The 27222-nt window shown below is 37.3% G+C and overlaps 1 protein-coding gene across 2 annotated transcripts in view; it reads right to left on the bottom strand.

Moving 5' to 3' along the window:
* LOC134494217 (DNA repair-scaffolding protein-like) overlaps nt 1–25983 on the bottom strand; it is a 158026-nt gene extending 132043 nt beyond the window's left edge. For both annotated transcript variants that reach the window (XM_063299263.1, XM_063299264.1), the window contains exons 1-3: nt 25736–25983; nt 17764–17864; nt 3986–4205 (exon numbers count right to left, since the gene is read on the bottom strand). In XM_063299263.1, coding sequence (XP_063155333.1) covers nt 3986–4167 — 182 coding nt within the window. In that variant the 5' untranslated portion in view covers nt 4168–4205; nt 17764–17864; nt 25736–25983. The remainder of the gene's footprint in view (nt 1–3985; nt 4206–17763; nt 17865–25735) is intronic.
* Between the last annotated feature and the right edge of the window lie 1239 nt (nt 25984–27222).

The raw sequence follows: 27222 nt of genomic DNA, 5'->3' as shown, positions 1-27222 counted from the left end.
GTTGGAGGAAAATTCTGAGAGTGCCTTGGACTGCAAGAAGATCAAACCAGTCCATCCTCCAGGAAATAAAGCCAGACTGCTCACTTGAGGGAATGATATTAAAGGCCAAACTGAAATACTTTGGCCACATAATGAGAAGACAGGACACCCTGGAGAAGATGCTGATGCTAGGGAAAGCGGAGGGCAAAAGGAAGAGGAGCCGACCAAGGGCAAGGTGGATGGATGATATTCTAGAGGTGACGGTCTCGTCCCTGGGGGAGCTGGGGGTGTTGACAACCAACAGGAAGCTCTGGCGTGGGCTGGTCCATGAAGTCACGAAGAGTCGGAAGCAACTAAACGAATAAACAACAAACATCTACTGGAGACAGACAACAACAGTACCAATTACCTGTGATTTTTCTTCCCATATGTTGTATAGCACAAAGTTAACATTTCAAATGAGTAAGTATGTAAAGCTAAATCTGACCTGCAAGTAGCTGCTAAGCTGATAAACATTTTATTAATGTAAACTTTTCAGCATTGATTAAAAATAATTCTGAGACATTTCTGTACTAGAAACTAAACAGTGATGTTAGGTTAACTCTACCAAAGAAAGTTAACAAAGCAACTCAACCATTTTGAAGTAAGGAACCATTTTATTTGCAGATTTCTTTAATCTAATTTGTTTGATAAATGGACATTTTTAAACCTAAAATGAAAGCAGATGTGTACTTCTAAGACTATAGTATAATAGAATTCTGATGTTAAATTTGTTGCTGTGATCTATTAAATTGTTTAAACAAATTGCAAACCTTTTTATTATTATGTGTTCTAGTGTCATGAGTACTGATGGTGAGCAGGAGGGGGCCTCTATCCAGGGGGGAAAACGCATGCGTAGTACTGAGGAATTAAGCAGCCATTCAAAGAGACACAGATCAGACCCGCCTTAACTTTTGGGGTTTATCTGTCTGGGTTTTTCCCATGCTTCTTCAGTTTGTTAGGATTTTCTGTCTTATGTAGCAGTAATAAACACTAGAGACCTGTTCCTCATCTCAGCGTGATTCCTGACTGTTAGGACATCTAGTTCTAATATCCCTTGCCTACTCAAAAGCTAAAGACAAGAGTTGTTAGAATCAGTTTAATAAAAACTGCCACCTTCAATGTTTTATTTTGTTTCAATTTGTTTATTTGATAAACTTGTTTTGTTTTTAGACCTATGGAGAATGTTATTATCCAGACATTAAATGCTTTATATGTACTTCAAATAATTCTTTATTCCTACAAACATGCAATTGTTTTTAATTACTCTAGAAACGTGACAATTAGCATAAATGCGGTGATAGGTGGGACAGTGTTTATATATTTGTGCCCAAGCACTACCACTGACTGTTAATGGAGGGTGATTGACCCAGTGTTAGGGTGGTAGCAAAAGCAACAAGTAAAATTATTCCATTATCATATCATCTCACTTGTATAACATAGCTACTAAAAACGGTCAGACTATCCAAATATCTTCATGCTTCATGCAAATACCTCATTACAGACACAGACTGGGACTGTAAACTGACTAAAGACCAACTGGGTTGAGGTGGTGTATAACTTTAACATAGCTTTACTTTTTTCCACAGATATACCAATCAAACAGTATTTTAATTGGGTTTTAGTTAATAAACTTTAGACTTCCTGTAGACTTATATTATCCCTAATATAAACAGCCAACTGTAAGTCAAATTCCATTCTGATCCTTTCTGAGTCTTATATGGGGTGTACCAAAAGTCAGGGCCCGTAAGCCAACCATAATATGTTTTATTGATTTTATTTTTTTTTCCAAGAGAAAATGTTACTGTACTTAGGAATGTTCAAATGTCTTATGTCAAACAAGTAAGGAGTGTGTAGAAGAAAACGACAATCACTGAACATTTAATTTACTTATATAATAAACTGTGTATGGGGCCTGACTTTTGGTACACTTGGTATAAGAGCAACAAAACCTCCATTTCCTTAATTATCTTCTCACCTAATCCAAGAAGCCTAAATCTGTCTTCACTAAAGCAACTTCATATTTACAGGTCACAAACGAATGACATTTTTTTTACTACTGTATGTAATTTCATTAATTTCTGCTATTTCAACTCAGGAGGATATTCCATTTATTTAACAGATTTCTGATCTCCAGCTGAATCAAAACACATTAGCATACTATTATTAGTAAATGTAATCAGCCAATGCCTAATTTACTCCCTGAATTTACCAATAAATTAAAACAAACACCCTAACCTGGTCTCTGAGGGATTCTTCTAGTTTCTTCCAAAATATATTCCCTTTTATAGAAATGTTATTTTCTCTTTAATTAACATCCACTCTAAACCTATTTCTCTCTTAAAATGTTTTTATTTATCATTAATTCCATTATATATAGAAAAGTTGACTTTTTAAAATAAATGAAGAACTGTTTCAGGTAGGACCTAATTAATCATAGCTGTCAGAAAATAAAAGCCAGTGATCATTTATGCATTTACCCTTGGCCAAATTATTTCAAAGTGTTTGTGTGTTTGTTAAAAATTATTTTCTTTTTTAATAGAGCTAGATTTTGGCTCTACCACTTCCTTGTTAAATGAAATGTGGAATTTATAATGAGATTAAACACATATGGAAATGCTCTTAAAATATATAAGGAAAAGTTCTGTATCTGGCCTGGAGTTAATTCTATACTATAAATTTTTACTGAGTTCAACAGAACTGTCTCTTATTTGACATCAATAGACAATAATCCCCTAGCCATTTCTGTCATTGTAGTATCCTTGGAATTTCCTCTTTTATTCAAGCTGGAATTTGTCAAATCCAGGTTTCATTTTTATTTTTTTTTACATATCACTGCAGCATTTTCAGTTCAATTCCAGTTCCAATTCAATGGCTTTCTTGCCAAATTAAAATATATATTTTATAGGGAAAAAGAAAAGTAGTAAATTATTTCATATGAAAAATAATATAGTTGTACAAAAGAGTCCTTTGACATATGCTCATAGATATAGATATCCAAGTATCTATATCTGTATCTATTCCTATATCCGTGTGTTATGTGTGCCTGTAAAAAAATCTAACAATGAGGAAATTAGTATTAAATGGAAGTTAATACTATTGTCAGATATATATCTTATAGGTTTAAAATGAACTAATTCATTCAAAATCTTCAATGATGATATTGGATAGAAGCTAAGCAAGCTGTTCCATTTTTTCCCATACAGAATAGTTTATTATCTCCAGTTCTTTGAAGGGGTAATCATCTACAGATTGTCCAATTACATCTTTCTTCCACAGTGCTCCTGCAGTAACTGACTTTGAATTTTGTTGAATTTTATTGTAGGGTGGCTCAGTGTCTTTCCCTTATCAGAGATTTTTACTCTTTCTGTTTCTACAAAAACTTCAAAGGAAGAATGTAAAAAAGGACTTACTTTCTTTTTGATGGTAGGGATTTGTCTGTTTATTTTTTTATCCACACAGTCTGCTTAAATAACTATAACTTTTCAAAATGCATAGATGATCTCAAAGGGCTCTATAAGAACAATGGTAACAGGATTTCTTTGATTTATTTTGTTTGGAACTTCCCTCTCCCTTTTATTGGTAAAAAATAAGGTACTGTTCATCTCATACCAGAGTGAAATGAGATGAAGAATAGATGTCTTTAGCATATAGCACTAAATTATGCATGATCACCAGCAGAAACACTATTATAGTGAAGCTCTTTTACCTCTAGAATCTCTTTATATTATGTTTTCTCAAATACAAGTTAAACATAATGTTAATGGTTAAATCATTACTCTTTCTTAGCTTTTAGGGAAATGCAGGAACGTAAGAAGAAATAGACAACAAAGGCAACTGCACTGTTACTGGAATAAAAAAAATGAAATCTAACTTAAATTTGGGTCTCCTCTAAAAGAGAGCTACAGGCTATTCTGCTAAAGGAGACAGAAAAATATGATTGGTTGAGGGTGTTTTATGTACTTACCAAGGAGGATGGATATATATGACATCCCGTGGTACTGCCTTCAGATGAGCTGTTGTTTCTTTTGCAAAAAGAACTTTAAGTCTCGGCTGAATTTCAACAAGTCCTTTTGTGATAGAGCCATCAGCACAAATTTGTCCCAGTTGATGACAGATAGCTATGCAAAGAGTGCATTCTTCATGCATTTCTAAGATCTTCACAATTAATACACCAAGTTTGCCACCTGGAAGTTAAGCAATCAAACACAATTAAGAATTGATAAAAACACATGAAAACTTCTTTCTAAAATTTCTCTTAGATATAAATAAGCCATTCAGAAATGAGCTTGGACTTTTTTTTAATCCATAGGTCTTCAGTAAAAGAAAACTTTTCATCTGCCATATAATTACTGTTTTTGAAATAAAATATAGTATTAAAAATTAGTATCTCATAACAAACTGGAATTATATTTAAGGCAATGCTATCCAAACATTCCAATTATTTTGCTAGTTAGGAATTGGCATGAAAAGCATGTGCTAGAGACCCTCATAGGCTAGTAGCTTCAGGTATGAGGCAATTTCCTGTATTTCTATCAAAACAATGCTCCTCAAATGACAGAGAGTAAATGGGCAGGCCTCATAATCTCATGAAAAAGGTTAGCATTTAAGGACTTAAGCTTTCCTTAGTCATCTTAGTAGAAAGAAAATTTTCTAATGAAGAAAATATTGCATAAATCTTGCAATAAAATAGGTAACTCAAAGCAAGGGGAGCCGAGCATGCCACTATAATTTTACCCATCATTTATGTCCTTTGCCTCATAAATTGTTGAAAATTATAGCAAAATCATTTTTAACAATATAAATGCCAACATTAGTGAGTAAGAATGCCTGTTGCATGATCCTGTGAAGAACAGACAACAGCTTCTGTGGACAGCAAAATTTATGTGCTTGGCCTTCATTTAAAATCTGTACAGCGGGGGGGGGACCACATTTGACACTGAAATATTAAAGCATCAGAAAAGTTATTTCCTGATGTTTGAATATGGTGTACTAGGATTTCTAAGTAACTAGAAAGTACAGCCAAGAAGGGGCTTAAAGAACAACATCAAAGAAAGCCTCTTCCTGAAAGTGCAGCTGCCCTATCAGTTAGGTTCTACATGGAACTCACAAGGCAAAGTTCTGCATTGGCTGGCATTTCTTTTCAAATACTTGCCTATAATAAAAAAGTTACACCACGAAAGTAGAGGGAGAAGATTGCTGTAAAAGCTAGAATACATCACTGCAGAATAGAAGGAAGTTCTATCAAAAAGTTAAAAATCTACTTGATGTTACTTATTCATTTGTAATCTAATTGTTGTATCTTCCTCATATTGCAAAACATTCAGAATGGTCAGAGCAACTTGTCTGCTTAAAGCCCACCGAGCCTAATGTGCTTGAAGCCAAGCAAAACAGAAACAACAAGCCTTTCCTTTCCTGAATAGTTTTAATTCCTTCTTGATGTATGCAGACAAAGTCAGGTCTGCCCTCAACTATATACAGTAGTTCACTGAATAACTGCTTCATTCTGTGTCACTTTCGCACGCGTGCACACATGCTCACTGACAAATTTGCTGTGAGGAGAAAATGAGGAAATTTAGAACATTTATGGCATCTTTGAGCTCTTGGATGAAAAGCAGGCTATAAATGTAATACATATGTATACAGATCTTTGTGAAAGGGAAAGGTCCCCTGTGCAAGCACCGAGTCATGTCTGACACTTTGGGGGGACGCTGCTTTTGTGACATTTTCTTGGCAGACTATAGAGTGGGGTGGTTTGCCATTGCCTTCCCCAGTCGTCGCCTTCCCCAGCAAGCTGGGTACTCATTTTACTGACCTCGGAAGGATGGGAGGCTGAGTCGACCTGAGCCAGCTACCCGAGAATCCAGCTTCTGCTGCAATCGAACTCGGATCATGGGGAGAGTTTCAGCTGCGATACTGAAGCCTACCATTCTGTGCCACATGAGGCTTGCTCATATAGATCTTTACTTGATTACTGATTTCATTAGCAGTAGAATTCTCATTAACTCATATGCTGATTTCTGTTTAAAAAAGGTAAGTACATGGAGTATCAAGGACTAACGTGAAAAATCAATGTCAGTATCTGCCAACCGGGAATACTGTTCATTTCTTGGATACCTATATGTTATTTGAGCCCCTAAATTGTTTTTAGCGCTAGAAAAAATACATTTGAAAATATGTCCAAACTTATATTAAAAAGAAATGATCTGCAGGGATGTGTGAAATGTTCTGTTCAAGGACCAGCCAATTTCAGGTGGCCTGTGTCAGGACTGGAACACACATATTTGAACCAGGCATAAATCTGAAACATGTATTCCACATAGGAGTGATTCCAGGTGGGGAGAACAGGAAAAAGACAGGGCCATTTGCAGCAACTAAGGGGAGGTTAACAGCCAGTTTGATGTAGTGGTTAAGGCATCAGGCTAGAAACCAGGAAACTATGAGTTCTAGTCCTGCCTTACACAAGAAGCCAGCTGGATGACCTTGGATCAGTCACTCTCTCTCAGCCCTAGGAAGCAGCCAATGGCAAATCCCTTCCAAAAATGCTGCCAAGAAAACTGCAGCAACTTGTCCAGGCAATTGCCAGGAGTAAAAAAAAACGGACTTGAAGGCACAATTTATAAAAGAAGGAGGGGGGGGAGTTAGAGAAAGGCTCTGGGAAGATTGCCCAGTAAGCTAGCCCACAGTCCATGTGGAGGAGAAGGGGAGAGATGGGCAAGACTTATTGGCCTTCCCTTAATATCTCCTAAGATTCCTGTTCTGGGTTTCAGTTCAGCCTAACTTCCTGTTTTTGTTTTGAGTTGAAAACAATGCTAATTTTGTTGTTTGTGCACACTCTTAGAATCAAGAATTAGCAATTTTTCAAATATCTTGTAAAAGATAAACAGGGCAGGTTTTCAAAGTTTTTATGAACAGAACTGAAGTAAGTTTTCTCCACTGAGTCCAGTCCTAAACTGGTCCCCAACCCCACCATAATCCTGGAAGAATAGCACTGAATGGCACAATTAATTAGTTATCTAAAATAGACTACAGCAAACTGGGGGCAAGTAATTTTTAGCATCTAGACATCTTTTTTTTTTTAGAAACTTATTCATGAATTATATCTCAAACTCAATTTTATTGGCGGTTGCAACTCTGGTTTCTGCCTTCTCAGAGACTGCTTACCTTGATTGACTTAGAGCTTTCAGCAACAGTATGCTTGGGCGTGTGTGTGTGTGTGTGTGTACATACATACAAATTCAGACCATTCTAAATTAAAGTCCTGTCTCATCAGTTGCTAGATTTGGAATATATGTCAGGCTCAGGCTGCACTGATTTTTCTGTCCTATGTACATTCCTGTATCTTAGGTCGTATCCTCAAAATCTAAGTGGTAAGACAGGTAAAGAACAGGTGAATGCAGACAAGGTTTGGTAAAATAATCCAGTTTAGCTATATTTATTTAGTCAATTTATTCAATTTGGATAGCCGCCCATCTCATCTCAGTGACTCTGGGAGGCTCACAACAATTAAAACAACACCCAAGCCACAAAACAATTAATAAAAAAAAAACTTATGAACGTACAAAACATCAATAAAAGACCATTAAAACCAGAGAAATAACCATAACCAGTGGCAACAGCCAGTCAGTACTTCACAGTCAACACAGCCATTGAAGAGCTGTTAGTACTATGGTGCCAGCTATATCCAGCACATAGAGAGACTGAAGCAAGGAAGCATACACAAAGCCAATTTGCATGGAGCAACATAGAAATACTAGCTAAAATTGTCATTTCCATTAGCAGAGTAGTATGAATCTGATCCATTCAGAAAGTTTCATTGTTTGGCATCTCCAATTTAAAAAGTACCAAATAACTGGGAAAAAGAAAAGGCTCTGCCCAAGACCTAGAAAGCTACTGCCAATCCAGATACTGTAGATATGACCTGGCTAGACTGACCTCCTAATGGCAGTTGATACAATCTGAAGGTTGTCATCAGCTAGTTTGTCTCTCACTGACATATCTGATCCTATTTGGCTTACAAACTCTCATACATATTTCACCAATCTGCTATAATAGAAGAATCCTGGATCTATTTCAGAATAGATCTCTTAGCATTGTCCCTTCCCCCTCATTATACTATGTGTACTATTAGTTTTACATCACCTATATGGTGATGGCATTTATTTCTCCTTTCCAATGCAGGAAGTAAGCATCTGTCTTTGCTTCTATGAGGGAGGATATGCTATTGCCAAATAACTGCAGCAATAACATACTGGACTTCTAAATTATATCCTATGAGAAGCTGACATATGCTCTAATGAGAAATTGTTATAGTATCAAAAGCAGCCAGAAAACATGGCCTGCAGACTAAGCACTGTCATCTTGGTGTTTTATTTATTTTTTTAAATAACAATGAGCCAGGGCTCTTGCAATCAAAGAGCTATGTGCGTTCATAACAGGAACAACTGCAAAGGGCAGAGCAGCCTCCATGGTTGGGAACTACAGAACTTATTTATTTATTTTATTTTATTTATCAAATTTCTCTGCTGCCCATCTCATACATGACGACTCTGGGCGGCTTACAGACCATAAAATAACAATCAATAAAAACAATACAAAATAAAATTGATATAAATATAAATATACATAAATATAAAAGTACAAAAGAATAGAGTGTAAAATTCAAGATGGTAATGGGCCTTAATACAACTTAACTAATAGAGGGCGTTTTACAAGCAACTGCCGCCTTTCTAGCTAAAACTGATATTAAAGCTCAAATACAAGTCATTGCTTTATCTTCTTCTTCTTAGCGTTTTCCCCGCGCTATGGCAGGGTCTGCTTGTCGGCATATCCGTCTCCATTTGACTCGATCCAAGGCATCTTCAGGGGTGACGTTCACACATTCCATGTCCTCCTTAATGCGGTCCATCCACCGTTTCTTGGGTCTACCACGGGGCCGCCAGCCACCAGGGTCTAGGCGCATGGCTGTTCTCGCCGAGTTTTCTTTGCCACGTACGTGTCCATACCATCTAAGCCTTCCTTCCTGAAGTTTTGCCATGATTGGCGTGACTCCCAGTCGTTGTCGGATGTCATCGTTCCTGGCGTGGTCAAATCGCGTTAGTCCAAGGCACCATCGGAGCATTCGCATTTCCATCACGTGCAGGGCCTGCTCATGCTTTGCTGTCGCTGGCCGGCACTCCAATCTGTAGAGGGTGACTGGGCACACTACCATTCTGTAGACCTTTGACTTGAGGCGTAGGGGTATCTGACGATCACACAGGACTCCAGTCACCTGGCACCACTTCATCCAGGTGGGCATTGCTTTATCTAATAAAAAGAAATGGCTGGAATTTTCTCCTCTCACCCATATGCTATATTTTATAGACAGATACATCTTACAGCTAAAGAAATGTTTTGGGCCCATTTGAAATGATCAATGCTAGTGATACTGCTATATGAGTGGACCTGGATTCTGCTAGATTTTGAGGTCAGGGACAGTGTGGCTACAAAGAAGGAGGGAGGGAGGGAGGAAGTCATCTGATATAAAGCGTCACAGGTTTCCCTGCTCTCACAACTAAAGATTCTAGAGAGCAACTGAGGATTCTGAACTGCTTACCCTTTAGTTCCTCATGCTATGATTATTCAATCAGATGATGTGGGTGATGACAAATTCTTGGCTTCTAATCCTGGCAGGCACTTTAGAGGGCCTGTCTTTCTTTCACTCTGAAAATGACATCCAGAGCCCATACTGGCTTCAGAGTGGGTCATTATAGATCTGCAACATAGACTAGATTGGAATATGGCATTGATTTGCTGCTCTTCTTCTGCAAGATGCTCAGTCTCTTTGATCTTCAATTTCTCCAGATGCATAAAAGGGAAGCATCAGAAGCTTTTCCTCTGAATGCTTATTATTATTATTATTATTCATTTTTTATTGTCTAAATAATCAGAGTTATCTTACAAATAATATTATGAATACTCTTTTAACCAGATTACATGCCTGAATTCTGGCAAAAAATATTTATGTTTGGATAGTTTGTTTTGAACTAAAGTCTTATTCATTTACTTCTTCAAGTTTTTAATAGAGCAAATTATCTAGCAATTATTTAAAAATTCCAATCAAAAATATACAATCCGCTTTTAAATAACTGGAAGTTGTTCCCAGATTTAACAAATGCATAACTCTTTTGTTTCTCATTTTAGATAATCTCAGTCATATCTATAGAAATGCCACAGTATAAATAATCATAATGTCACCTACCATTTGAAATAATTTTATTAGGTTAAATTCTATCATTAAAGCCAAACAGGAATTATAGTATAGGAACTGATTTTATGAACAGACCTGAAACTGATGAAATGACTTCCAAATAATGCCATATGAGACAATGAACATGAGTTGATATTTTGCTAACTGTGCTGTTAGCTTCTTCAGGGCAGATTTAGAACTTGGCAAAAGATGTCATGTCCTTACATACTGCCCATGTTCAAAGGAATGGAATGCCTACTGCCCACAATCAATAGATATATAGATATTATTTACTCATACACATGCTAATTATGTTTAAAATTAACAATGAAGGCCAGAGCAGTGGCAAATCTTCTTCAGCTTACAGAAAGAAAGGGAATAACAACAAATACGGATGAAACCAGGAGTCATAATGCTCCTAGAAGAAAAGGGGGTAGAATGATAAATACAAATCTGTGGTATATTTGCATCTGGAATACTGCATACTGTTCTAATGCCACAGTAAAAACAAAGTTATAATAGAGCTGGGAAAAGCACAGAAACTAAAGTGGGCAGAGGCTCAAAATCCTATGAGAAAAGGCTAGAGGGTTAGAGACTCTAGGCTGGACAAAAAGATTATTGAAAAGAGACATGACTAAGGTATACAGAATCATTTATGACATAGAGCAAGTAGAAAGAGACATAGAACAAACAAAACAAAAGACTTCTACAGGCAGTGCATAACAAACTTGAAGAATTTGTTTCAATACAATGCAGTGATACCCATCTCCTCCTTCCAAATACCTTGGAGAGATCTAATAATCACTGTGAAAAACAAAATGCTAGACTTAGGGGGGCCTTGATCTGATCCAGGGGTACTATTCTTAGGTTAGGGATTATCCTAGAAATAGATTATATCTGACTTTGTCAAATTCTTAATTTTATCCCATTAAGGTTGAACTTGGAAAGTGAAGCAAAAGATTTTATTAATTTATAGATTTTACAGATCATTGCAATTTGGGCAGTTTATAATATGATAATAAAATTCAACAACACTATAAAAATATAGAACAATATAATATAAATATAAAATCGTTACAAAAAGTAACAATTTTACTTTTGTGGCATGGAAGGCAGTTAGACATACAATGGGCACAAAACTTAACACTGTTTTCTCCTCTCATGAGAAACTGATGCTGGAGGAATTCTTATTTTTAAATGGCAACCCATTTTTGGGGGGGTGGGGACATTGGCTCATAATGGAATCATTACCCTTAATCAACTATTAAGTAATAACGTATTTATTATGTGCCTCCACTCAGTGTCAACTCTTAGAACCACTAGAATTTTTCCAGAATTATCTGTCCCTAACCTAGCCCTTCAGACCTTCCAATAGGGTGGCTATCACCATAGTAATTTTGTTCTGGGCTATAAACCAGGAGTCTGTGAGTTCTAGTCCCACCTTAGGCATGAAAGCCAGCTGGGTGACCTTGGGCCAGTCACTTTCTCTCGGCCCAACTCGGTGCAATGTAGACTAGCCTCCTCGTGGTGCACCCCGGGCAACGTGACTTGTCACGGCTAAATAGTCTACACATCTGGCTGCTGGATCTCACAAGGATTTCCCAGCAAGAAAAAGCAGCATGAACACCAAACTGCTATGCTATACAATTTAAAAAAAACGATAGTAATTGAATCCATCGACTGTGCTGCTAGTCATCCTCTTCCTCTCTTTCCTTCCACATTTCCCAGAAATATGGACTTCTCAAAGGAACTGGGTCTTCACATAACATATTCAAAATACGATTATTTGAGCCTGGTCATTTGTGCCCCGAATGAAAACTCTGGATTGATTCTTCTATGTTCCATTTGTTTGTTTCTTGGTTATCCATAGTATTCTCAGGAATCTTCTCCAACGCCAAAGCTCAAAAGCATTAATACCCTTTCTTTGAAGTCTAACTTTTGCTTCCATAGAGTGTCACAGAGAAAATCAGTGCCTGCACAATTGTGATTTTAAGTATAGACCCACCACAACATCTGAACATCTCTTCCAAGACCTTCACTGCTAGTCTGTGGAATATCACTCAACTGCTGGTTACTTTTCTGTTGATATTCATTCCTAAGAAGCAGAAGCCATCCATCACTTCAGGGTCTTTACTGTCAGTTCCAAGATTCGGTGCTGTACCTGTTGTCATTAGTTTGGGCTTCTTTAGATTTAATCTTAACCTTAGCCCCATTTTCTCACTATGCTCCTTGATTTTCATTACTAGAGTTTGCAGATGATTTGCATTTTCAGCTATCAGAGTAGTGTCTTCAGAATACCAAAGATTAGCGATCTTTCTTCCCCAATTTTAAACCATGCTCATCTTCTTCCGTTCTAGCCTCCTTAAATATTCAACATATAGGCTAAATAAATAAGGAGAGCAAATATTGCTTGTCTCACTCCTTTGACAACCTGCAGCCAGTCTGTTTCACCTTGTTCTATCCAGACTGTGGCAACCTATCCTGTGTATAATTTTGCAAAGAGGTATTCTGGGATTCCCGTTTTCCTAAGGACATTCCATAGCTTGACATGACTGATATAACTGCAGACTTTTTTATAGTCAATGAAATTGATATTGACTTTTTTAAAATTAAAAGATAGGGCATTCCCATATCGACAGCTATTCCACATGAAACCACTGTCCATTTCAATGAGGCCTTCATATAATCTTTATCTACTGGTTTTGTTTTTCTCCAATTTTCTGTTTTACTTTCCTTGTTCACTCATCATATTTATCCCTCTCCACTTATCTATTGACTTCTTCCCCCATCTCTGATGTTGCTTTTCTTTCCCTTTTAAAAAACTTTCTTAGACTTTAATATTATTCCATTCCCACAAGAACAGAAAAAAAATATATGCATGATTCTGAAACAATGAATGTTTACATTTGTGGAAGTAACATGTTTGTGACATTTAAAAACATGATACTTCCACAAATGTAAACATTCATCGTTTCAGAATCATGCATGTGTCATTGTCTATTCTCTTCTTTCTGTACTTCCACACACACACTCGTTTTCCTGGGAGCGTGAGGGGACTTCTGGGAAAGCCAGGAGATGACCAGGATGCTAATATTTGGGAAAACCACGAGAACAGCCCAGCAGCAAAAAATGTTGATACTTCTTAAATTGTCTTCCTTATAGATTTTCAAAGGCCTAGAAAATGCTCTTTAGGGGAACTTTTCTATGCTGAACATTTAGAATGCTATCTTTCCAAAAATATAAGCCTGTTAAGCCTGCAAAGCTTATTATCAATTATATAACAACATTCTTCCATTGTTCTTGTTTTCTGTTGAAGGAGGTTACACATACTTGTGCACAGGTGTACCAACTAAGCCAGGAGACATCTGGCAGGGGAAGCTTTTTAAACATAAAACCAGTGACTCAATCCAAAAAGAAAAAAAGGGGAGTGTACACACATTGTACAAACTTAAGTAAGTGCTACTTTAAGCCTAATCATAAAAGCTTAGACTTGAAAAATGTTTACTTTTACTTAAATAGCACTTTGCTTTTCTCAAATAGGACAGGCAAATGTGAGAAAAAACTACAAACATTTAATCCTGCTTGGAAGTCTATGATTTAAGATAAAGATATTGATATGTATTTTCTAGCTTCTTTTAAACACATCTCTTGGGCTTTTCTAAAGGCTCCTAATTCATGAAAGAGAGAGAGTATAACTATTTTTTTTCAGCAATGAAAAAAAATGAGGTGATCAGAGGTCACAAAAGGAACACTGGATATCTGCCATTCTCTGGAGCTCTGAAGTATTTACTTCTAGCATTCTGAGAACAATTGTAAAATATAGTGCTATTAAGATACTGGGAGTGGAGGAGTAAACAAGACTCTTCTCAATAAAAATAATCTAAATAGAGCACTGGTATTATTGCATTCTCACCCTTAAAATGATTGTATAAAGTAGCAGGCTTTCATGCAAAAGGAACAGCCAAATTGCCTCTTGCCCTTTTTATATTTTTTAAACAAAGAACATTCACATTTCAGAATTGAATGTTGGTCATACAGAGAAGGCCTGTGCAACATGTCCTATTAAAAAACAAAAAAGAACTTCATAGTGCTCAGAAATGCAAACACAACTATCTATAACTTCTTAAAGCAGCTACCCTCTACAGTACAACACAATCTCAGAAAAAGAAATCTACAGTTCCTTAAACCAGAGTTAAGTCCACAACCCACCCTTAATATGTCGGGTACAACATAAATCCAAATTTTTACTCTTTTTTGAGAGAAAAGAAAATCTGAAAAAGTTTGAAAAACTTGCCGAGAAACACAGTTTAATATTTTGCCCATTGGCTTATCTTCTTGTTCATCCCCTCCATATTTTTTCTTCTCTGTTACTTCAAATGAATATGTCCAATATAATTATTTCATAATATCAGTAAATCTACCATGCCATCTACCATAATCTGCAGTTGGAACAAAAAACAGTATAGTACTGGGATAATATTGCTGTAAAATTGCAAGAAGCTGCACAACAATAAGAATACTGGACACTGTACATCATGTTGTGACATCTTTGAGATTGTATGCATAATATCAGTGGCCATATTCACAATATCCCATGGTACCTTTCCACATTGCGCCAGTGAAGTTTGAATTGAAAGAATACCTCCACCAGTTACATAATTGCAAAGAACCTGATATACCACCTGAAGAACCACCCCACAACTTAGGTCTTCTTGATGAACCAATACCAGAGGAGATGCCAAACATTGTAGAGATCAAAGACGATATAAAACAACTTAAGTAAAACAAAGCTGCTGGATGTGATGAGGTCATGGCAGAAGCACTGAAGTCACAAGATGACCCTTTGCTATGACAACTCCTAATTCAGTTGATCTGGACTTCAGAACAAATATCAAGCACATGGAAGCAAGACAACATAGTGCTCATGAAGCAAGCCATCCTAATCTCTATCTCTATAAAAGAGGCCAGCCACAAGCACAAAAACTGCTCTCCAGTCAGTTTGTTTGGACAATCCAACTCCAACTCCAAAACAAAGAAAACAAGTAGACTGTGAAGTTTTCAATATCTGTGATAATTCACTACTGCAATAGGTACCATCATGGGAAAAAAATAATTGGTGCTGCCATTGCAGTTTTTGATTCATCCATCTACTGCTTATGGCAAAAGCCTAACAATACCATATATACCAAAATGCACCTAAACTGCATGCCTGGAGGATAAATGGCCAGAGTATTGAACAAGTGAAAACTTTCAAATATTCGGGCATGGTTTTCCATAGCTCCATCAATCACAGTACACCCCAAAATTATGTCACACAAAATGGTCAAAAAACAGTGGCCGCAATTCAATCTTTTCACTTCACCAGAAGAGCACAGCATATCCCAGCAGCGTTGACGCTATATTCAGCTAGGGCTCGTGCACAACTACTTTTCAGTGCCCAGCTAGGACCTTACATTTCCTTTACTTCTCTTGAAAAGGTCCAGTCTAAATTCCTAAGGGCTATATTCCAGGTAGCCCCTTATGTTCCAAATGTAGTATTAAGGAGGGAGGCGGGGCTATCTAAAGTCAAAACAGGTGCATGGACCTGTATCATACCACATTGGTTGAAGCTTCTCTTCTTTCCCACAGGTTTGAGTTCTTTCCTTAGTGAGGACAATTACAAATCAATATGGCTCAGGACAATCTCACAGAAACTTTAACATCTTGGCTTTTCCAGGGAGGCATTCCTAATTATGGATTATGAGCATGCACTCAGCACATTTAAACAATGTATCAAAGACCTGAAGCCCAAGAGGACCAGTCTACACTACCTCAGAACGTTTTTCTGAGCAGACATACCCTTTTTTTTACAAACCAGCAAGATACTTACACCACATAACTATTTCCAAATTCCAAAGAACACTAACTTTAGCACGCTTCAACACTCTTCCCACAGCAGTTTTGGAGGGCCAATACAAAAACGTCTCCTATGAGCTGAGACTGTGCCCCTGCGGACAAGGGACTGTACCCTCTACAAGGACTCAAGGACCCGCCTTATAACTCCTTACCTGGTAAAACACCCAGGAAGTTCTGATCTTTTTAATGTACAGTTGTTATCAGATCAGCATGATTCAGTCTCCCTGAACGTAGCTAAATTTTGTTATACTGCCTGTAAAATTAGGCAGATTTTAATTATCCACTGATGAACCCACCACCAATTGTAATATTTTATCTTGTTTTTTACTTTATTTTTTATTTTAATGTGTTTTTGTTTGCAATTCTGATCAGTGACTATAATAAAAAAAAAAATTAATACACCAAAATGCAAATGTGTCAATCAGTTATACTACCAGTCCTCCTGTATTGGGCTAAATCATGGATGCTTATGTAGCCAGAGATTGAAAAACTGGAAACTTTGTAGAATTCTTTGGCATTACACTGACAGACCATGTGAGAAAAGAAACCATCTGTCCACAATGTCGCAACCAGCCAACAATAGCTGATGAAACAGAAAATGGTGGCTGAGATGCTTTGGGCACATTTGCACAATAGATCCAGTTTGTTAGCAGTACAAGTCACATGGGAAAGTTCAACCCAATGTACCAAGATGGAAAGTTCAACCCAATGTACCAAGAAAAATCTGGAAAAGGCAAATTGTAACTGATCCAGCCCATTGCAGATCGGACTTGAATGCACCACAGCAATGGACAACGCATTTTGGCAAGGCATTATATCAAATATTCATGGCCTTGTAGCACTACAGCAGCATATTGGACATGAAAGTGTACTCACGTTCATATAGTTGCCATTTAATTTGCTTTTGCACTACATCCTAAGAGACTTATGATGATTAGCAATGTTTATGACTAATGTTTAAAGGTCACAAACATACATTATAAGTTGAAAAGATGCCACTGAGTGCAAACAGATATAAGGTCCTCATGTTTCTTCCTTCAAGAAGCAACAGTATATTATGAGAGTCAAACCTTGAAGGCATAAAGATATGAATGACAGTTCTGACCAAAAGGAATAAAAATAATGAAACAATGTTTGTGGACCCAAGACAGTGAGCCTAAATAAATAAAAAATTCTTTTAGTTTTGCAAGGGAAATAAAAAGGATTTGTAGCCAATTCTGGATTTTTTTCTAAAACCAAGTAATGTAGGATTTACTGTCATAAGTAAATTTATCTGTCTTTTATAAATCATGCTGTGATTTGTCTGTGTATTCTACTGATTTTCTAGAGGGACTGAACAAGATTCCAAAAATAATTTAGATGCTCTAATCCTATCTGCCTGAATGTTCTCAACGTCTGATAGCAAAACTATTGGCTATATTGTTGTTGAAAAACTGGTAAGCACATTCTTTTCTCTTTGTACTGAAGAAACTGAGTACAATTCTATACTTGGGCCATAGATCCAGAAAGCATAGTTTAAATACACAGTGAAAATATCAAGTCATATCACTGTAAACATAGGGCTTTGTTTAAAAATTATACTTTCTTCCAAATCGTAAAAATATTTTTATTATATTTCTTACCTGAAAGTGTTTCATAGTGAGAGGTACACTGATGCCTCCAAAAGTTTACTGCGGATCTCTTTCTATTTTGAAGTCTATTCAATCTTTCTGCTAGCCTTCCTCTAGAGATAGAATAAATTATTATTCAATTTCTCAAAATTCATTGATTTTTTTTCCAAAGGATTGCTAAATAAATGCAATACATAATTTCTAGAGTTCTTAGCACCAGAGGGATATTGTAAGAATAATATGTGAACAGATTCACATAGAGTGTAGTATATTGTACATTTAATATAGGCAGTTTCAATATACAGTTTTTTAGTACCTGGAATAAAAAACAGAACCATTTTAAAAGGATACAAGAGTACTCTTTGGGTCAGAGTAACTTTCCACCTGAAGAGTGTAATTTCAGTCAAGACAAGTGTACTTTTGACCATTGCCCTACAGCATATTACTGGAAGATGTGTGACCACTGGTAAGGAATGCATCCCAAAATACTCCTTGTGCATACTTGACCTCATGATTCATTTCATAAGCTGGGTCAAGTGTGTACTTTCTGTGGCCTAAAAAATGCCCATGGCTGAAAAAGTTCAGTATTTTAAAGGGAATGGCACACAAAGCAAAATTGTTAAAAGCAGTTTTGAAACTTACTTATTTGCAATTAATATTCAAAATTGTCTAAGCTAAGAACAAGAATTGTTCTTGGCAAAGCTGCCTCTCAGCCAATTGCATGATTGAATAAATTATTTAATTAATTCGCTTCTTAAACATAAATGTTCAGCTGTGGCCCTATTTTGAATTGCCTCTGTAAGGAAAAATTTGTATTGAAGCCAGATTAAGGGCTTTTGCTTGATTACACTAATGCCATATTTAATTGAATGCCTGATATTACAAGATCTAGGGTATTTTTGTGCTGTGATGCATATTTTTAATATGACAATCATTCAAGTTTATGTTCCAACCACCAATACAGAAGAAGAGGAGGTTGATGACTTCTATAATCTAGTTCAATTTGACATTGACAGAATATGCAAGCAAGATGTGCTGCTTGTAATGGGAGACTGGAATGCCAAAGTTGGAAACATGAAAAAGGAAAATGTAGTTGGATTGTATGGCTGAGGAAACTGAAATGAAGCAGGAGACCGACTTATCAATTTGTCACTCCAATCATTTCTTCTTTCTTCTTAGCTAACACTGTCTTCAAACAATCAAAACGAGGCCTCTATACATGGACATCACCAGATGGTGTATATAGAAATAAAATTGACTATATTATTGCTCTCCGCAAAGGATCGTTACCTTGTCGTGGTGCTGGAGCTTGAGCACCTCAATGATGCCATGAGCTAAACCGTGAAGGGCCACCCAAGACGGGAAGGTCATGACAGAGAGGTCAGACTAAATGCGATCCCTGGGGAAGGTAATGGCAACCCATCCCAGTATTCTTGCCGTGAAAACTAAATGGATCAGTACAACCAGAGATATGTCGGTATACCATCGGAAGATGAGACCCCCAGGTCGGAAGATGGTCAAAATGCTACTGGGGAGGAACAGAGGATGAGCTCAACTAGCCCCAGTCGTGATGACGCAGCTAGCTCAAAGCCGAAAGGACAGTTAGCGGCTGACGGTGCTGGTGGTGAACGGCGAATCCGATGTTCTAAGGATCAACACACCATCGGAACCTGGAATGTAAGATCTATGAGCCAGGGCAAATTGGATGTAGTTATTGGTGAGATGTCAAGATTAAAGATAGACATTCTGGGCGTCAGTGAACTGAAATGGACTGGAATGGGCCACTTCACATCAAATGACCACCAGATCTACTACTGTGGACAAGAGGACCACAGAAGAAATGGAGTAGCCTTCATAATTAATAGTAAAGTGGCTAAAGCAGTGCTTGGATACAACCCCAAAAATGACAGAATGATCTCAATTCGAATTCAGGGCAAGCCATCTAACATCACAGTGATCCAAATATACGCCCCAACCACAAATGCTGAAGAAGCTGAAGTAGAGCAGTTCTATGAGGATCTGCAGCAACTACTGGACAACACGCCTAAAAGAGATGTTATTTTCATCACAGGAGACTGGAATGCTAAGGTGGGCAGTCAAATGACACCTCGAATTACAGGTAAGTATGGCCTGGGAGAACAAAACGAAGCAGGACATAGGCTGATAGAATTTTGCCAAGACAATTCACTCTGCATAACAAACACTCTCTTCCAACAACCTAAGAGACGGCTTTACACATGGACTTCACCAGATGGACAACACCGAAATCAGATTGATTACATCCTTTGCAGCCAAAGGTGGTGGACATCTGTACAGTCGGTAAAAACTAGGCCTGGAGCTGACTGTAGTTCAGACCATGAACTTCTTCTTGCACAATTTAGGATCAGACTAAAGAGATTAGGGAAGACCCACAGATCAGCTAGATATGAGCTCACGAATATTCCTCAGGAATATGCAGTGGAGGTGAAGAATAGATTTAAGGGACTGGACTTAGTAGATAGGGTCCCGGAAGAACTCTGGACAGAAGTTGGCAGCATTGTTCAGGAGGCGGCAACAAAATACATCCCAAAGAAAGAGAAAACCAAGAAGGCAAAATGGCTGTCTGCTGAGACACTAGAAGTAGCCCAAGAAAGAAGGAAAGCAAAAGGCAACAGCGATAGGGGGAGATATGCCCAATTAAATGCAAAATTCCAGAGGTTAGCCAGAAGAGATAAGGAATTATTTTTAAACAAGCAATGCGCGGAAGTGGAAGAAGACAATAGAATAGGAAGGACAAGAGACCTCTTCCATAAAATTAGAAACATTGGAGGTAAATTCCAGGCAAAAATGGGTATGATCAAAAACAAAGATGGCAAGGACCTAACAGAAGAAGAAGAGATCAAGAAAAGGTGGCAAGAATATACAGAAGACCTGTATAGGAAGGATAACAATATCGGGGATAGCTTTGACGGTGTGGTCAGTGAGCTAGAGCCAGACATCCTGAAGAGTGAGGTTGAGTGGGCCTTAAGAAGCATTGCTAATAACAAGGCAGCAGGAGAAGACGGCATCCCAGCTGAACTGTTCAAAATCTTGCAAGATGATGCTGTCAAGGTAATGCATGCTATATGCCAGCAAATTTGGAAAACACAAGAATGGCCATCAGATTGGAAAAAATCAACTTATATCCCCATACCAAAAAAGGGAAACACTAAAGAATGTTCAAACTATCGAACAGTGGCACTCATTTCACATGCCAGTAAGGTAATGCTCAAGATCCTGCAAGGTAGACTTCAGCAGTTCATGGAGCGAGAATTGCCAGATGTACAGGCTGGGTTTAGAAAAGGCAGAGGAACTAGAGACCAAATTGCCAATATCCGCTGGATAATGGAAAAAGCCAGGGAGTTTCAGAAAAACATCTATTTCTGTTTTATTGACTATTCTAAAGCCTTTGACTGTGTGGACCATAACAAATTGTGGCAAGTTCTTAGTGGTATGGGGATACCAAGTCATCTTGTCTGCCTCCTGAAGTATCTGTATAATGACCAAGTAGCAACAGTAAGAACAGACCACGGAACAACGGACTGGTTTAAGATTGGGAAAGGAGTACGGCAGGGCTGTATACTCTCACCCTACCTATTCAACTTGTATGCAGAACACATCATGCGACAAGCTGGTCTTGAGGAATCCAAGGCTGGAGTTAAAATCTCTGGAAGAAACATTAACAATCTCAGATATGCAGATGATACCACTTTGATGGCTGAAAGTGAAGAGGAACTGAGGAGCCTTATGATGAAGGTGAAAGAAGAAAGTGCAAAAGCTGGCTTGCAGCTAAACCTCAAAAAAGCCAAGATTATGGCAACCAGCTTGATTGATAACTGGCAAATAGAGGGAGAAAATGTAGAAGCAGTGAAAGACTTTGTATTCCTAGGTGCAAAGATTACTGCAGATGCTGATGCAGTCAGGAAATCAGAAGACGCTTAATCCTTGGGAGAAGAGCAATGACAAATCTCGATAAAATAGTTAAGAGCAGAGACATCACACTGACAACAAAGGCCCGCATAGTTAAAGCAATGGTGTTCCCTGTAGTAACATATGGCTGCGAGAGCTGGACCATAAGGAAGGCTGAGCGAAGGAAGATCGATGCTTTGGAACTGTGGTGTTGGAGGAAAATTCTGAGAGTGCCTTGGACTGCAAGAAGATCAAACCAGTCCATCCTCCAGGAAATAAAGCCAGACTGCTCACTTGAGGGAATGATATTAAAGGCCAAACTGAAATACTTTGGCCACATAATGAGAAGACAGGACACCCTGGAGAAGATGCTGATGCTAGGGAGAGTGGAAGGCAAAAGGAAGAGGGGCCGACCAAGGGCAAGATGGATGGATGATATTCTAGAGGTGACGGACTCGTCCCTGGGGGAGCTGGGGATGTTGACGACCGACAGGAAGCTCTGGCGTGGGCTGGTCCATGAAGTCACGAAGAGTCGGAAGCGACTAAACGAATAAACAACAATATTATTGCTAAAAGGAGATGGAGGAGCTCAATTATAGCATCAGACATGGCCAGGTGCTGACTGTGGAACAGATCACAAACTCCTCTTGTGCAAGCTCTGGCGCGGGCCTGTACATCCATCCTTGCCCTACTAGACCTCTCTGCAGTTTTCAATACCATCAACCATGGTATCCTTCTGGATCAGCTAAGAGGATTGGGGGTGGGTGGCATGGTGCTGTGCTGGTTCACCTCCTTTCTCCAAGGCCGATTCTAATTGGTGGTAGTAGGGGAAGAGAGATCCCACCCTTAGCCCCTATTATGTGGGGTGCTGCAGGGTTCGGTGCGCTCCCCTCTCCTATTAAACATCTACATGAGGCCACTGGGTGATCTCATCTGTCACCATGAGGTGAAGTATCATCAGTACACTGCATATCACCATCATCAATATATCTATATATCTATATCTATTTATGTATAAGTATATATCGATATAATATATAATATAATGTATTATATGTAATATAGAATATAGAATAGAACAGAAATAATAAAATAATAATATATTATGTGTGTGTGTGTGTATATGTGTGTGTCTGTGTATAACGATATAATAAGTATATCATCAATATAGGTTTTATTTTTATAAGAATAAAACAGGGCACTTTAAAAAGGATTTGGTATTGCAGTAATTCTTGGATTATAAAATGAAACACAACACATACAAAATATTCATTTAACTAAAATCTATTACTATTAGATTTTTATCCCTTTTTTTTAAATTTGGTCAACTCAAGGTGACAAACATACCTCCTGCTTCCTATTTTCAGCGACAACCCTGTGAGATGTGTTGGGCTGAGAGAGTGTGACTGGCCCAAAGTCACTCAGCTGGCCTTCATGCCTAAGGTCTAGAACTCAGTCTCCTGCTTTCTAGGCCAGCACCTTAGCCACTACACCAAACTAGCTCTCTTCTTATGTCCTCTTTTCATTCTGAATTTTGAAGCTTTAGCTTACCAGACAAAATGAGGAGATTGTTTTATTGCATGGTATTACAGAACATTATGGTATCATCAACTGCTTATATCATACTACCCTGCTCTCTGTATGCCAATATCCAGAACAATTAGTAGCTTATTAAGTTTTAAAATCTCTCTATAACCTGTCTGTAATAAAATGAAATATACCGTCCAGGGTGTAGGTCACATGTACTTAGGAAATTAAGCAAGTAAAATATTTAGTGCAAATTATTTTGTAATTCAGCCATAGTACACTATACCTGAGCAATCACTACACTGTAACTGTATGAGTATGAGAAACCTAATTCTGAGACTGCATTTTTTAATGCCACAGATGTCTGTTTTCATAGAGTTGAATCAACATCAGTTAATTCTAGACAAGAGCTCTTAACAAGCAGTATCTTTGGGGATATTCATACTATATAAAAATAATAAAGCAGGATACAACATAAATACATACGTGCTTTGGACATACAAGCTGGAACTATCATGACTAAATTACCTGGGCAACCCTATATTTTTGTTTTAATAACTAATCATCTCAGACTTAAACTTGGTGTTTCAGATTACCAAATGGAAAAGAGAAAATCACTCTCCTTCTTCATATCTAACAAGTGTCAAAACTTTTTTTTAAAAAAGTAGCTGTCCACATATTGTTATTGTACATATTTTATTATTATATTGTTTATTGTAGACATATTAGTGTTTACATTGTTAACTGTGGACATTTTATTGTTTTATAGTCTTTATGTTTGTTTTATTGTTATGTTACTGTTATGTTCCACCATGGATGTTTTGTTTTTGTTGTAAGCCACCATGAATCTGAATAGATTTGATAACATACAAATTCAATAAACAAACAAACGAACATATTCAGATCTGTTTGCAGAGAATTTGGGAGTTTTGCTTATATATCCAATCCTCCATGTTTTTTTAGGAATTTCTGGCTTATGGCATATTGGCAGAAAGAAAAATATTTAATTTTGAAACCTGTAACTGTGATGTTGATTTATCCTTCATTGTCAGGCTTAGCCTGTATGTATAAAACACTTTTGCTGCCTGCTTTTCATTTTGAAGATAATGATATCATTATGTCAGTATTATTAATGCATACTGTTTTGAAATAGTAATAGAGCAATAACTCTGTGTCATATTTTGCAGGTTTTGAATGCTTATTCTGCCTTATTGAACACTTCCCATTTCATGGAACTAATTGCACTTTGATTATAACATTCTTAAATAATATAAAACGGATGGAGGGTGCTGAAAATGGGGTCAAGATGATCCAAAAATATGAATTAATACATTTTGTGCAAAATGACTGCTATGGAGGGAAAAGCTAAGGCTGCTAGTGACAAGAAAGATCTGCATACCATAAAAATGTTTAATGACTGGACCCCCAGCAGTTGTCATTTGGCCCAACCACTACATCATGAGTAGAATTGAATCCAAAATTATAATAATATTATGGTTTGGGAGACAGAAACACCACACCACATCTCATTGTTGGAATAATAGCACTGAATAAGGCAAACATTTTATGATTTTTTTTAATATTGCCAGGATGAGTTTGAACCCATATATTAACTGAGCATTAGATGAAACAAAAGGTAGACATATAAATATAGAAGGATTTACTTAGGGAAAAATAGTGCACACCTTGCCTATAGCATGGAATGGGAAGCAAGATTTATGATTGAACCATTACATCCCTATATATAATAAAAACTGAAAAATTAAGAACAAAGGGTCCCTATGAACCCTCCTTTATGTGTTATCTTTGTTTTCATAGTTTGGTCATTTAATCCTCTCACACAAAGTTATATTACTTTGATTTTCATAGCAGAAATTGTATGCTTTAAACTGCCTGATATGGAAGGACCTCTAATCTAATAACTCCTGTAATGCATAAGCATTTCACATGCATAACAAATAGGATTGCTTTGACAAACTCAGCAGGAGTTTTTACCATCTTCTGCAAAACATGTAAAAAGTAAACTAAGCAACAAAACGTGATAAAAAAAATGTAATGGCCAATATCGTCTTTTTAAAGTCTCAAAAATATAGTTGAAAGATTGTTACTTTAAATATATTTTATTTTATTTTCTATCCCACCTTTGTTATTTTTATAAATAGTTCAAGGTGGCGAACATACCGAATACTCCTTCCTCCTCCTATTTTCCCCACAACAACCCTGAGAGGTGAGTTGGGCTGAGAGAGAGTGACTGGCCCAAGATCACCCAGCCGGCTTTCATGCCGAAGGTGGGACAAGAACTCACAGTCTTCTGGTTTCTAGCCTGGTGCCTTAACCATTAGACCAAACTGGCTCTCCAGGGACTATTTATTTATTTTCTATCCTGCCTTTATTATTTTTATAAACAACCCAAGGGGGTGAACATACCTAATACTCCTTCCTCCTCTTATTTTCCCCACAACAACAATCCTGTGAGGTGAGTTGGGATGAGAATGAGTGACTGGCCCAAGGTAGATAACTTGATACATACCTCAGCAATTTTCTTTTTTTTGCAGAATCTTCTGGAGTCTTCAAACTCTTTTCTGTCTTTTTCTTAGGTGTTTGCAGAAAGGTCTGAGCAGATTTTAACCAGTCGGTTGCTGATCTTCCTGGATTTGTTTCAAACCCTACTCCAAAACTGAACTGGAACTTTTTAGGATATTCTAAATTAGTAGTGTCTGTTTCTACATTGCTTTCTTCCAGATTTTCATCATCTGATGAATATTCTGAAATCTGTAGAGAAACATTTGTTTAAATACATTTAAAGAAGCTAATGAATTAGTGTAACACTAACCAATAAGGATTTACAATTATATAAATATATAATTCATCAAATATATCCAGAATGTGAGGATTCAAAGTGACCAATGCAGCTGTATTTTATTCATTTGTTAAAGTCTACTTTTCCAGTTCAAAAATGGACACGGTCAACAACTAAACAGTTTAAAAAAAACACTAGTAATATGTAGTATAAACAACACCCAAAATTCAGTAGCTAAATAAGCAATGAGAGCCATTATTGAAGAAAACCACAGAAACAGACCTTATCCTGAACAACTGAACCCATGTATTTCAGTAACAGTCCGCCAGCCTTCTCTAACTAGGTATTTTTCAAGATTTGCTGAAATGCATTTCCCATCGTTGCCAGCTAGCAAGGTTGCTATTATACTGACCAATTAAAACTCTCCATGAGATTTTCCAGCCATCCTTAAAGACTGAACTTCGAACATGCCATCCATTATTATACTACAGTCATTTCCAATAACCATAAGCTTAATGGAAAACCAAACTATTTGAAAGGTAACTGACAAAAAATGGTTTTGTCAGGAGCTTTTGTCAGGAGGAAGAAATCTTATAAAACTCTTAAACTAAGGAATTTTTACATTTTCACTGCCATAGCAGAAAGGTTATTTCATGTGCTGATCATATTTGGAAGTTATGGAAAGTGAAAAGAGCACACCAGATGAGTAAATTCATGCAGAGAAAGATGGCATTTTTTATAATGGGTTTGTATTAAGAAACTGAGTAGTAGCCAGCATGGCTAGTATAATAAAGAATTATTCATTTAAATGTGTATTTTATGTATTTTAGGTAGTCCCACATCTGAGAACATTTCTAGTAGCATTTGTATCTACTGAACCTTCCAAAAAACCTTCAAAGAAGGTCCTATGTAAATCTCATTATACTGATCCAATTAAGATGGACTACTAAAACCTTTCTGACTATGACAAGATGATAGATAAAGCTGAATACCTAAACACCCATCTGTATGCTCAGACTATAAACTTCCTGTTTTCAAGGAAGAATAATTCCATCAAGAAAATCTAAGTTATGTTGATTTGCCTTCTTGGTTTAAAAAAAATCCCTCCATGCTTTTAGCCCATCCTTAGAAAGCAGCTGAGAGCCAGTTTGGTGTAGTGGTTAAGGCATCAGGCTAGAAACTGGGAGACTGTGAATTCTAGTCCCGCCTTAGGCACA

The sequence above is a fragment of the Candoia aspera genome, chromosome 3, assembly GCF_035149785.1.
Source record: "Candoia aspera isolate rCanAsp1 chromosome 3, rCanAsp1.hap2, whole genome shotgun sequence".
Lineage (NCBI taxonomy): Eukaryota > Metazoa > Chordata > Lepidosauria > Squamata > Boidae > Candoia > Candoia aspera.
Note: the sequence above shows the minus strand (reverse complement) of the source record. Positions and strands in the feature narration are given on the sequence as shown.